The sequence below is a fragment of the Rhipicephalus sanguineus genome, chromosome 9, assembly GCF_013339695.2.
Source record: "Rhipicephalus sanguineus isolate Rsan-2018 chromosome 9, BIME_Rsan_1.4, whole genome shotgun sequence".
Classification (NCBI taxonomy): Eukaryota; Metazoa; Arthropoda; class Arachnida; order Ixodida; family Ixodidae; genus Rhipicephalus; species Rhipicephalus sanguineus.
Window position 1 is genome coordinate 68,293,692 of NC_051184.2, and position 14,286 is coordinate 68,307,977.

General features: G+C 47.8%; 1 protein-coding gene across 1 annotated transcript in view; it reads left to right on the forward strand.

Moving 5' to 3' along the window:
- Positions 1-14,286, forward strand: part of LOC119405289 (ubiquitin carboxyl-terminal hydrolase 24-like) — a 156,659-nt gene that overhangs the window by 113,143 nt on the left and 29,230 nt on the right. Inside the window, exons 40-43 of the mRNA XM_049419464.1 lie at positions 2,526-2,722; positions 10,473-10,612; positions 10,709-10,859; positions 13,394-13,637. Of these exons, the coding sequence (XP_049275421.1) occupies positions 2,526-2,722; positions 10,473-10,612; positions 10,709-10,859; positions 13,394-13,637 (732 nt within the window). The remainder of the gene's footprint in view (positions 1-2,525; positions 2,723-10,472; positions 10,613-10,708; positions 10,860-13,393; positions 13,638-14,286) is intronic.

The following is a 14,286-nucleotide window of genomic DNA, read 5'->3' on the forward strand; positions in this document are numbered from 1 at the left end:
GTAACAAGGTTATACTGTACAAAGAGACATTGCTGTAGCTAAGGTTTAGACAGGGATACTCTTCTTGATCAGAGCAGCAACCGATTTCCTTATTAGTGATTATATATGCATAACTCATTCTCTGCTATCATCAGTGAAGCAGGAGGATGAGAAGGTTGTGGCTAGAGTGGGGCTGAAAATAGCTGAAGTAACTTGTTAAAAAAAAAAAGAAGAAGGGTAGAGAATTTAGTTGCCTTGATGAGAAAATGTGTTAGAACACGGCTGCCAGTGCTTGCAAGAAGTAAGAGTGGCAATAGTTGAAGAGAATCTACTTGAACAAGCAGGCACTATTAATCCAGTAGGCCTAGTTCCTCCACAAACAAATGCTGAAAAATTTAAGTGATTAAGGCGGGTCAGAAATGTGAAAGAAACTGAGTTGTGTCGAAATGTTTTGATGTAGACGAAGTAAGGTAAGTGGGAAACGAAAGGGAAAAAAAATTAATGAACATGCATGTACAGTAGACTCCCGTTAAGATGAACTCGAAGGGACCGCGGTCATCTATTCGTCTTATCAGGATTCGGCTTATCAGAAGTGCCCCCAAAAAGAGACATGCTAATATGCCAAGTGCATCCAAATATGTTACTTGAAACACTGAATGCAGTAGACTTACAATGTGGGGCAAAAAGACAAGAAAAAGCATTTATTTGGCTCATCTAGATAAAGTCTATGCCTTCAAGCAGAGTATTTACACGAATCTTACGAGCACCCGATTTTCGCGTATTCAGAAATAAAAATGCTCGTGAAGATATTTGCTACCACATTTTAATGATAAAACTGTAACACGCCCCTATGTTGACGATTAGAAAAAAAATTAAGAGACAAGCACAATTTTCCTTCAAAGAATGTAAAATTTATTCTCCTGGCAGTTTGTTTTCTTCTGTGAGCCTGTTTTGCTGGCTCTAAGATCACTTCTGGATACGCCTCGGTCGCGTGCTGTTTCCTTGACAAAGTCATTATACGCTGAGTTGCTTAAGAAAGTCTGCAAGGTTTTCTTCGAGGTCTGGATATTTTCCCGTTTTCGGCCCGTAGTAACTTTTCCTGATCGACGTGCAGCTGAAGATATCCCATCGGGCTACTCACGGTCACAAGCCTCGCCACGAAAAAGACACGACGCAGCTATATTCACTGTGCAAAATAGCCTCCCTTTGTCGTGCGCTTCCATAATCAAAATGGCTCATCACAATTTGCACTTCACTGGAAACAGATAGAACGCGTACAGGTCCTACGCGAACCAACGCGAATTGACCACAAAATACTGTGTGATGGCGATGACAATGCACCTGACCCCTCTGACGGGAGTGCGCCGCGATCGTGGTTTCGGTTTCGTACTCGATTGTTATGCACAGACCATTTTTGTTCCTGTTGTCGCTTTCTTTTTTTTTCCCCAATCCCCTTGCATTTGCCCTTCTGACCACGGCGGAGGGGCCCCAAGCTCTTGTGTTCTTCTGTTCTCTTTTGTACTCCAGCTGGGAAACCGAAGAACGGGGGGGGGGGGAATACAAAAGGACGCAATGGCTTGGGGGTCCAAGTTGTAAATCCCCCTACACTTTTTGTCGCTTTCTTTGCTGATAAAGTGCTTTTTTTTTTCATCTTTTTGCTTTTTCTCGGTCGCCTGAATGCCCCACCAAGACTGCAGTGTTCGTTTCGCAGAATCGCTAGCGTTGTTGATCATCGCAAAAGTTCGTCTTAACAGAAGAGTACAGTTGGGTGGTTCGTCTTAAGCGATATTTTTTTTGCATTGAGTCTATGGGAAACCAAACAAATGGTCCCATGTTGTTCGGTATAAGCGAGAATTCGTCTTAACGGAGTTCGTCTTAACGGGAGTTCACTGTAATTGAAATCTGAGACTAAGAGAACTGACCACGGTAATGCGGAAGATGTGGATTTAGACCCAACATCTGTCAAGTGGTGCTTTTCTCCACCTCCGTTCCCATTTTCCTTATCATTTGCTATTACCTTAAAGCCGCACCTCAATTTTCCCAATGTTTTCCTTGGCTTCATTGTCTGTTGGCTTCGTGCGGTTGTAAATAACAAAATTTGAGGCCCTTGGTTCCCCCTTCTCCCCTTTTCACTTGCTTACTGTAAAGAAAGCCTTCGCTGTACTTAGTAGGACTATCACATTCATTATGGGGCAAAACGTGCGAGCCATGACCACAGCATTCAAAAGGACAGTGCACTGTACGAATGAGCAGCACAGACAGCATGGACCCTTAGCACAGCGAGCTACTACATTAGCCTCATGACTATTCTCTTTTCTTTTGCTTTTTTTCTGTTTGATGGAGTGATACCTCCTTGGAGGCCAGTGCAAATGCTCAAAAAAAAAAAAGCAGAGTACTGTAATGGAATGGCGAAGCCTTCTTCAGTTTCCTCTCAGGAGCGTTGATCTGCCACAGCTTGTGCGTTACAGCTCATATTGAATAGTACCTCCATAATGAAATGTGCAAAGCTCATCGTGCTTTCTCCTTTCTAACCCTTCGTGACGCAGTTCCCATGGTCCCTGGACATGTCTCCGTACACCCTCCATGGGGTCATGGAGCAGGAGGGCCGCTCAACAGGTGGAGGAGACCCCCTGGACGAAGTGTTCAGGCGACCTCCGCCAGCAGTCTACGACCTGGCCGGCGTGGTGGTGCACAACGGTCAAGCCAGCGCTGGCCACTACTACTCGTACATTCGTGAACGCAGGTAAGCCAAATTTCTCCCGCTTCCTTTCACTCTTTGCCTCTTTCACTTTTGTGCTTCTTTTTAAGTGATCAGATGAAAAATTCGTGAACATGGGGTGTCACTAAAGCCGACATTTCGACAAGTGGACTTGTCCTTCATGGCCGCAACCTTCTTCAGGCTGCAACCTTGAAGAAGACAAGTCCGCTTGTCGAAACGTCGACCTTAGTGACACCCCGTGTTCAGGATTATTTCTAGGGGTGTGCGAATATTCGAAATTTCGAATATTTTTCGAATAGTGTTTGCTATTCGATTCGATTCGCACTGAAATTTTACTATTCGAACTATTCGAACTTCCCAAAAACAAATGCAGTCAACGTCCGGTTGAAAGTGACCCCTTCAGATTTTCAATATGCTTCACCTCATTACATTCTCGTATTGCGGCAAAGCTGCCTTTCAAGCTCCGTTACGGTCGAACTTGGGCAAGAGACAGTCGTCTGATTTAAAGTGGTCCCTAGATTTTCAATATGCTTCACCTCCTCACACCCCCGTATTGCGACAAAGCTGCCTTTCAAAGTCCGTTACGGTCGAACTTAGCCAAGAGATAGTCAACGTCCGTTTGGAAGTGGTCCCTAAATTTTCAATATGCTTCACCTTATCACACCCCCGTATTGCGGCAAAGCTGCCTTTCAAGCTCCGCTACGGTCGCAAATGTATTAACTCAAGAAAACGCTGGTTCCAATGTGGAGATGAAAGATGTGGCAGAGTTGGGGGCTCATTTAATGCTGTTTTGGACCTGAAATTTGGGCAGGAAATTCGAAAAATCGGACGCCGAAGCTTTTTAGCATTCAAAGTCTCAGATGTTCTTATGTATCAACGTCTACGAGGCAGATTTGGAGCTCCGGACTTGAAGAGAGCACACCCTTGTCTGCCACATCAGTTGGCCTTCCACAGCAGTTGAAAGAGGAGGAGAGGCTGAGGAAATGGCATCTCTGCCTATCACGTGTAAAGTGTTGTCGGCAAGACTTTGGTTGCACCAAATCATGTACATAAATACAATTCAGCCTCTACATTGCCTCATTCTTGATAAGAAAGACAACTATGAAATATGACCCTACCAGCGCTTCATCAACCTAGCGAAAAGAAACACTTTCATGTTGCTATCTCACAAGAATTACTTAGGGATTCTCTGCAACTTTTTCTGTAATTTCACTTCGAATTATTCGAAAAATGTTTGAGAAATATTCGAAAATTATTCGAAATTATTCGATTCGATTCGCACTCAGTCTTTATTATTCAAATTCGCTTCGCACCCAAAATTTTGCTATTCGCACAGCTCTAATTATTTCATCTCTTGAAGCTTCCACTTTCCCCTAGATTTCTGCCTTTTAAAGTGATAGTTATTATTTATGTCTTTAAGTTTGCATCGTTTTGCTCGTTAGCATGAGGTCACGCGTTTGATTCCCAGCTGCCGTGGCCACATTCTAATGGAGGGCTCTGTGCGTGCACACTCATACGCATAGGTGCACCATTAAGGGGGGACACTGCTCTTAAAATTTTTTTCTCATTTCTTGATCGATTTTGATGATACTTGGCGAGTTTATGTATATTTGTGCGCTGATTTCAAATATGCAATTACTTTTCTAGTATAACCAGTAGTTCCTAAAATACAAAATATTTCATGTGCCTTTTGGGGAGGCAGATTTTTTTTTCAACAAAGAGAGTTACAAAGTAAGTCAGCATATCACAATAACCTGTAATCAGAACTGAGTGCAACGAAACAAAAATAAATGTTCTAAGCCCATTAGAACAAAAGTTAAAATATTGTAGGCATTAATTGGACTTCATCTTCCTCATCTGTACATAACCATCATCAGTCATCGGTTCGGGCCTCTTCTTGGTCGGCGCCATCTTGCCTTTGGCGTAATAAAGCGTCGGCTTAACCGCTTTATTTCAAGTGGTGGATGAGCTTTCCGATCCCTTCGACCTCTCTTCTTCTAAAGATCTCTCCTGGAGCTCCGTTCGGGACGCCGCTTACGCCAGCAGACCACCATGTCACAAGATGAGCCCACAGTGCCAACTCACCCGGTCCAACCGCCTGCCGCCGCCCCTACCACTGCCAACAACCCCCCTCGCGAGCCTGAAATCTTCTCCGGTCTGCCTGGAGAAGATGTCGAAGACTGGCTCGACAACTATGACCGTGTAAGCGTTTACAACAACTGGAACGAGGCGTCGAAGTTAGCCCGCGTACAGTTTTACATATCCCAGGTAGCCAAGACATGGTTCCTAAATCACGAGAGCGACTTCCGTGATTGGTCTTCCTTCAAGGACCAGCTACGGCGGATTTTTGGCACACCGACGGTTCGTTCGGAAGTTGCGAGGAAGAAACTGGCTGAACGCGTCCAGCATTACGGCGATTCTTATACCTCGTACATTGAGGACGTTCTTGCGCTTTGCCGCCGTATCGACGATGCCATGCCAGAAACTGATCGCGTACGACATCTTCTGAAGGGTATAGGACCTACCGCTTTCAATGCCCTCACCGCGAACAACCCTTCGACGGTATCGGACGTCATCTCTGTGTGCCAGCGGCTTGATGCCCTACAATCCATCCGCCTGCGACCCGACTTTTGTGAAAACCCCTTGGCAAACAGTATGGAGCTCCGAACCATCATTCGAGCCATAATCCGTGAGGAATTGCAAGCCTACGGCTCACCACCTTGCAACAACGCTCACGCACAACCCGCCTCCACTGATCTGCGAAGTATGATCAAAGAGGAAATGACAGCCTTTCAGAGCGCCCACCATCCCACCGCTCCACCTTGCCCCCAACCGGCTTCGTACGCACACATCGCTGCAATGCAACCTTCACTGCCTCCAGTCACACCACCGGTGCCTGTTCACGACCATCTAGCACCTCTTGTTGCCCGAGCACCGACTCCGCCATACCATTCCGCCTGGCGTGCCCCACGGCCTGTCTGCTATTACTGCGGCATTCGGGGACACATCTCCCGGGTTTGTCGACGCCGCCAGCAGGACGAACGTCGTGGTTATGCTGCTTCGAACGTGACGAGCCATCTCGATTTTACCACCGTTACGCCGACAATGTTTTCACTCGCCGATCGCCATCGCCGGCCGACTTTTCGAACACGACCATCAATACACGTACCTCCAGACGACGTTCCCCATCGCCACTCCGGCGCTCTGTTTCGCCGCTTCGGCCTGTCTCTCAACTCCCTGTCCAGCGATCGGAAAACTAAACAGTGCAGTTTTTGGAGGGAAAACTGCATCGCCGCGAAATGCCTCAAGTCCTCCTGAACGACCGTCAAACATGTTATTGGTGATTGTGCAAGGTGTGCGGGTTTGGGCTTTGATAGACACGGGAGCAACGATTTCTGTTATGCGTGCGGACTTGTGTTCTCGTTTGCGGAAAGTGAAGACGCCCTACCTTGGATCATCCTTGATTGGGGCCAATGGAGCAATCATTCGACCATTGGCTCAATGTACAGCACGCGTCTTCATTGACGGTATCCGTCATCACATCACTTTCGCAGTTTTAATTTCCTGTGCTCATGAACTCATTTTAGGCTGGGACTTTCTCTCGTCAGCGTCTGCTTTAATTTCTTGCCGCCAACGTGTACTTCAGATGACCGAGACCGATCATTGCAGCGAGCGTATCGATGAGACACGACTGCGTTTTTTCCACAGCTGCCGATTCCGTACTGCCTCCGGGTCAGGAGCAACTGATCCCGATCACGTCTACGCATATTGCCAATGGTGACGTGTTTATCACCCCTTACGGCCGCTGTCTAGCTCGTGGCATTGTGTTCCCATCCAGCCTGGTGCGATTCAAAGAAAGTGCTGCGGTAATCGTCGGCCTGAACACCACCACTGAGACTATTCTCCTACCTCAAGGTTCTGCGGTGACCTGTTATGTGGATACACAACCGGCATCTTTCGTACCTCTTGACGCCTTGCAAGCTCATCCTCTACAGGACAAGCCTATTTCTTCATCCACCTTTGCTTCCGGGATAAACCCCGACCTTCCTGCTCCTCAGCGTGAGGCGTTGCTGAAATTGCTAGCAAAACATCAGGCCTCCTTCGACGCCAATGCTTCGTCACTCGGACAGACCACAGTTGCGTCTCATCGTATCAACACTGATGGTCAGAATATTGTACGCCGTCGTCCCTATCGAGTCTCCTTGGCCGAACGCAAAATCATTGAGGAGAACGTGGCCGACATGCTCAAAAGAAACATCATACGACCCTCTGCCAGTTCTTGGTCATCACCCGTTGTATTGGTACAAAAGAAGGATGGATCGGTACGATTTTGTGTTGATTACCGCGCGCTCAACAAGATCACCCGAAAGGATGTATATCCGATGCCTCGTATAGATGATGCACTTGACTCTTTGCAAGGCGCGCAGTACTTCTCCACCCTTGACCTTCATTCCGGATATTGGCAAATTCCAATGGACGAAGCGGACAAAGAAAAGACCGCCTTTTCTACGCCGGACGGTCTTTACGAGTTTAACGTAATGCCCTTCGGCCTATGTAATGCCCCCGCCACATTTGAAAGGATGATCGACACTGTTCTTCGCGGCCTCAAGTGGAAAACTTGTCTATGCTATTTGGACGATATCGTCGTGTTTTCCTCCACTTTCGATGACCATCTGCAACGCCTCGACGAAGTGCTCACATGCCTGTCCAATGCTGGCCTTCAACTAAACACAAAGAAGTGCCACTTCGGTAGCACAACGATCAAAGTTCTCGGACATCTCGTTAACAAAGATGGCATCCAGCCCGATCCGGACAAAATTTCCGCAGTGCTCAACTTCCCGCGCCCACTCCGTGCAAAAGAACTGCGCAGCTTCCTTGGGCTCGCATCATACTTCCGACGCTTCATCCGGAACTTTGCCACCATTGCCTCGCCTCTCCACAAGCTCCTTGCTAGTACCGCTCCCTTTGATTGGAATCATCAGTGCGAAGCCGCATTCCAAGAACTCAAGCGCGCACTGACATCCCCACCGGTTCTTTGTTATTTCAATGACGAGGCACCTACGGTACTGCACACTGACGCTAGTGGGCAGGGAATTGGTGCCGTACTGCTACAGCGTGACCGTGAATTTCGCGAGAAAGTTGTCGCGTATGCAAGCCGCACTCTCACCTCTGCAGAGAAGAAGTACTCGATAACCGAACAAGAGTGCTTGGCTGTTGTCTGGTCCATCCAAAAATTTCGTCCGTACCTCCATGGTCGACATTTCACTGTTGTGACCGACCACCATGCGCTATGCTGGCTGTCGACAATCAAAAACCTGTCGGGACGCCTTGGCCGCTGGATTATCCGATTACAAGCATATGACTTTGACGTCATTTACAAGACCGGAAAGAAGCATCAAGATGCCGATGCTCTATCACGATGTCCATTGCCGCCAACATCGGAGCACGTCACGTCACCTTGTCAAATTGGCCGCACTGAGGACACATCGTCGATTGCATCCATTTCTTCCCTGCCTTCAGCCAACCGCCCTTCAGTGCTTTCCACTCACCAGCGTACTGATTCTTATTGCAGTGACATCATCAGTCGCCTAAGTGGTGCTTCGTCTTCTCCTAATGCCAGGCTACGAAAACAGCTCAAGCTATTCAAGTTTGAAGACGACGTACTCTATCGGTACATTTTTCACCCGGAAGGCCATCGATGGGTCCCCGTCGTACCGCGGGCTCTTCGCGGGGAAGTTCTTCGGGCTTCACACGACGACCCAACGTCAGGCCACTTTGGCTACCACAAAACCCACGAGCGCATCCGCAGCCGGTTCTTCTGGCCAGGTCTTTCCACGAGCGTAGCTAAATATATTGCCTCGTGCGCCCTTTGCCAACACCGCAAGCGGCCTACTACTGTCCCAGTCGGGACCCTACAACCACTTCCTTGCCCAGCACAGCCGTTCTCTGTCGTCGGAATTGACCTTTTCGGGCCCCTCCCAACTACCCCAGACGGCAAGAGATGGATCGTCACCGCTGTTGATCACTTGACCCGGTACGCTGAGACGGCCTCGGTCACTTCAGGAACTGCTTCCGAAGTAGCAACCTTCTTCTTGAAAGCTATCTACCTACGGCACGGAGCTCCTCACGTTCTTTTGAGCGACCGAGGCAAGGCGTTTCTCTCAAGCACGCTTAGTGAAGTTCTCCAAGCGTCAAACACAATCCACAAGACAACGTCTAGCTACCACCCACAGACAAATGGTTTGATGGAGAGATTTCATCGCGCCCGTATAAACACCAAGGCCAGCCAAGAAGATCGCAAAAATCGCTACGATGCCACTCACCGCGACGTTTTCTATCGCCCTGGCGACCCTGTACTCCTATGGACGCCTGCACGGACACCTGGCTTATGCGAAAAGCTTGAATCTCGCTATATTGGCCCCTACACAGTTATAGACCAGACCTCGCCGGTGAACTACCGTGTTACACCTGTTCATGCCTCCACTGACCAACGCTGCCGCGGCACAGAGGTTGTGCACGTTTCGCGTCTCAAACCCTTTCATCTGCGTTCCACAACGTAATTCGCGGCCAGGCTGGCCGCTTTCGTCAACGGGGGAAATTAGTGTAGGCATTAATTGGACTTCATCTTCCTCATCTGTACATAACCATCATCAGTCATCGGTTCGGGCCTCTTCTTGGTCGGCGCCATCTTGCCTTTGGCGTAATAAAGCGTCGGCTTAACCGCTTTATTTCAGTATGTTGAACATTCACGAGTGCATCAATTTCAAGCTGCAATTTCCTTCGCGAATGTTCAACATACCATAACGTTTGTTCTAACGGGCTTAGAACATCGGTTTTTGTTTCGTTGCACTCAGTTCTGGTTACAGGTTATTGTGATATGCTGATTTACTTTGTAACTCTCTCTGTTAAAAAAAAAATCTTCCTCCCCAAAAAGGCACATGAAATATATTGTATTTTGAGAACTACCGGTTATACTAGAAAAATAATTGCATATTTGAAATCAGCACACAAATATACACAAACTCGCCGGGTATCATCAAAATCGATCAAGAAATCGATCAAGAAATGAGAAAAAAAATTTAGGAGCAGTGTCCCCCCTTAAAGAATCACCTAAAACAATGTTACAAGAAGGTGTGAAGGAAGGGAATTTTGAGGGCTTGTTTTTTTTTTCGACACAACCTTGATGAAAACCAGCAGATAATGAAGCCAAGGAAGGTATAGGGGGTTTTAATTGTACTGTTTTTAAGTGTAATGTAATCATTGTGATATAGATGTGAAGAAAGTAAAGTGGACGAAAAGACAACTTGCCGCCGGCAGGGACCAAACCTGCGACCATCCGATTACATGCCCGATGCTCTTACCAGTTGAGCTACGGCGGCAGTCGTCCCCACATCCACTTATGCAATATTTATGTGCATGCACACCTGGGGGTGTTGGTCAGCGCCACTCGTAGGCATGGCAACAAGTGGGGAACACTCTTTGTCATATAGCACATGAACCTTTAACGAAGGCTTCAAAGTAGGTGTGAAATATGACCGTGGTCTCCCAATACGGTGTACACCATAACCTGTTAGTTTTAATTCTAATTGCGAAGAATGTAATGGGATTCTCGGCAAGTTTTCGCCAAATTGGTTGAAGGGGAGCTGTTATTGCGCAGTTAAAAACAGTGAGCGTCCTACAAAAGGGCTCAGCTTTCCGTATAGCACTTCTGTGTCTGCAACTCGGCTGGGTTTTGGCGGTGACCATGTCTGCTCTCTCCTTTGGTGTGTCCCAGGAGTGACCCCAGGTACGTGGCTCGCAAGAACACCTGGTACAAGTTCAACGACACGACGGTGGAGCAGTTTGACCTGAACGACTCAACGCTCGAGACCGAGTGCTTCGGTGGCACGTACAAGGCCAAGGTTTCAGACTCGGGTGAGTACTGCCGCTGACGATGCGAAAAGCGGTCTCTAAAGAGGAGGCACGGAAGTTCATACATCATTTGTCCTTTCTTTTTTCTTTTTCCGCTAGCATCGTGTTATCCCGAGACGCGGCAGCGCCACTGGAATGCCTACCTGCTCTTCTATGAAAAGCAGGAGGACTCGCGGACACCTCGCACGCCGCACAAGACGCCCGGCCGCTTTTCGTTCCGCAGGGACCCCAAGGACTCTACACCAGTCAAGTGAGCAGCACAAATGTTATTCTCTGTCGTATGTTGCATGAACTACATTCGACGTCCTGCTGGTGGGCCAAATGTATAATTACAAATAAAGACGAGTCTGACCTTTACATGTATCGCCGTCTTTCTCTGCCACTTTCTGATGTCAACTGCCGATTTTTCGGACGCCCAATTTTCCGGACATGCTCGAAAATTCGGACGCTTTCGCGGCACCATCACCATCCCCATAGACGTCAATGTATAAGAACGTCCGAAATTTCGTACACTGAAACTCTTCGGCGTCTCAGTTTTCGGACTTTCTGCCCAAATTGCAGGTCTGAACGACATTAATTGAAGCCCCCGCCTCTGCCGCGTCCATCATCTCGAGTCGATCTGTTTGCAACAGTAGCAGAGTTCGAAAGTCAGCTTTGCCGCAATGCCGAAGTGTTATGGGGTGATGCAGACCAGAAATTGAAAGGGACCGCTATCACGGTGCCGTGCAGCGATGTCTTTACGGATAAGCAGTGGAAATGCACGGAGGTGTGATGGCGGCAGGTGGCAAACGCACCAGTACTGTTTAATCGCTGACAACCCTTATGATAGGCACCTTCGGTAGTGCATGTGGCCCAGCACGGTTGCATGCGTACTGCATGCATTCAATAGGCGAGAACCCAAACGCGCGGCACCGTCATTCATGCTGCCTCTTTGTGCGAGATCGCTAAGTGCGCCGCACAGACGCGCTGCCTTCACGAACGAAGCCCCACTCACCATTGCCACGCCCGTGTGCGGTCACGAACAGAGTGGTCATCACGAACCCTTCCATGACAAATGTAAGCGTACGGTACAGTAACAGTACAGTGACGATGTCAGCTTAGTCGGCGATGTGCTGCACACAACTATAAACGATCGGCTTCACACGGCAGCAAATGCTGCGTATCGGCGGAGATTCGGCAATGTGTATGCGTATCGTTTACGTGCGCACACGTATCGGGGAAAGCCGGACAAGTCGTCCGCTCTTTCGCCACAGTAATTTGTGTTCCATGTCATCGTTTCCAAACGCTCCATGCGTGAGAGCCGTAATCTATTCCGCGCATTGCTGGTACCAGCGGCGTTCATCACGAGATGCTGATTTGCAGTTGGCGGTTGGCATGTAGTTAAGCGGAGTTCGCGGAAGGTACCGAATGGATTCACGAGAGCCTGGGTGCGCACCAAAATGCCTGATAAGTGTACAGGGAGGCATTAAAGCTATTTCGGACATCACTGTGGCAGAATAAATAAGCATGAATTCGTTTTTTCGGACGATTTCGCGGTCCCTAGGAAGTCTGAAAAATCGGACGTTGACTGTAGATAGGCATACTGCAGTACTCAGTGCCTGTGATGTTATTGTCAACGATGGAAACACAATGGGAGAAATGAGATTGTGATCAGAGGCATTGCTCTATGCCAGAGTTGAACACTCACTCACCGTGACGGTAGATTGCTACAAGTCTGCCGTTGCAATTTAACATGGCAAAGACAACAGAAGAAGGCCTCTTTTTGTTGACTGTGTTGCTTGCTGCTTAATAATGGTATGAAATGATTTGCAGATTGCAAACTATTGCCATAGTCACTCCGTGTCAATACAAAGCTATTGCCTACATGTGAAGTGCGTTTGGCATACAGGCCTCTTTTCACTGACATAACACTTGATGGAAACTGCACCATCTGTCCAACCTCTAAATGTTTTGGACAGCAAAACTGGTGAAAAACAAGGCAGTTGATGACCGCAGGTACTTCACACTATGCTATTATGACACTCCACAAATCTGGGACGTGAACGTGGAATTTGGACTGTTGTCGCAATAATATAAAACTTACTTTACACCATAGTTTAGAACTTTTGACATTTCAGTCAAGTTTAGCCAAGAGCGAGCTTCAAGAAACACATTGACATCAGGTGACAGCGTTCACCAACGATGGCTGGAAATGTCACTTTACACAACCTCAAGTCATTAATGGCAGAATATCTGGTGTGTTTTGATTGTTATGCGTACAGTAGAACCTTGCTTATACCTTCCTCGCTGATATGTTTGCCCACGTATAACATTTCTGGCGTCTGGTCTAAGCAAAGAGCTGACAGACACCTATGTACTGGTAGATTCTTCTTTTCACACGCCGCTCTCGAAACATTCGGGCCTGATATTTTGCCAATTGTTGCTGCGCTGGACGCACTGAGGACGTATACGTCATTGAGTTTGGCGGTGTAGGCTGCCGCAAGGCCATTCAAGTGCCCCAAAAGGGTTTCATTGTGGCAGAGGTGCAAAAGAAACCCCAAACTTCTATCAAGGACTTCTTTAAACCATAAACTGATGAATAAATTGATCCATAGTAGAACTGCGTGCAATGAGTTCGTCTTATTATTTAGCAGTACTGTTTCCCCAATTTTAACCACATCTGTGTTTTACATTTCCTGGCTACTGCGTCTTGTTGATATTTTTCGTGGTCCCATGTAAAACATATTAGACGTGTTCTACTGTACTATATAAGGGGTAGATTAAAGGCTTACTTCACGCACGCAGATCAGCCGTGCGGCGCACACCCAGTGCGTCGTCGGTAGCTGGCGCTGCGCGTCAGCGCGGGGACAGCCTGAGTCAGCTGACGCGGCTGGTGGACCACGGGGAGCGGCAGGGCTGGTTCCCGTCGCACATGCCCCCGCACATTGGCCAGCAGGTGCGAGAGCAGAACCTGCAGTTCGCCCGCAACCGGGACGTCTACAACACGCACTACTTTGATTTCGTGGCCTCCCTCACCTCCATCAACCTGGTGAGCAGCATTCCCTGTTGTTTGCACAAAATTTCAGCTAATGTCGTCATTTCCCCTCTATATCTAACCTCTATATCTAATATATGGGCAATTTCTGAAAGGGTTTCGACATCGGGATTCGAGAAGCATATTAATATTGTTCTTCGGAATGACTGCAATAGGGGCACCGATTCTGAGAGATGTAGTTTTTGTTCCATGGTTATGTTTCAACACCTGGTGGCCACACGGGGTGCCTCACGAAAGAGATGCTTGAGATCAGTCACATGCAGGTCGGGCCACTAGCGAAATGTCTGCGAGCCGCTTGTTTGAGACCCCTGCTGTAAACCAACCAGCCAACATCGATAGCGACCGCAGATTCATCTACCACAGTTTCAGTGAGCAATGGTTTTTATAGCGTGTTTCACACTATCAGGAGCGATTTAACAATAAGGGTAAATTACCGTGCCTACAATTTCTGAAAACTGAAAAGTTCAATTTTACCTACTTCGAACAGTGACTTTTTATAGTTTTAGCATTTTATTGGTGCTGGCTACAACTTTCAGCCTGGTCTATCCTGGAAAATTGATTTAGTGGAAAGATAGATGCGCATGGTTGGGGATTGGTGTTGAAACTTTCAGTCGGTGATATCCTCGACTGTGTGTTTCGCCTC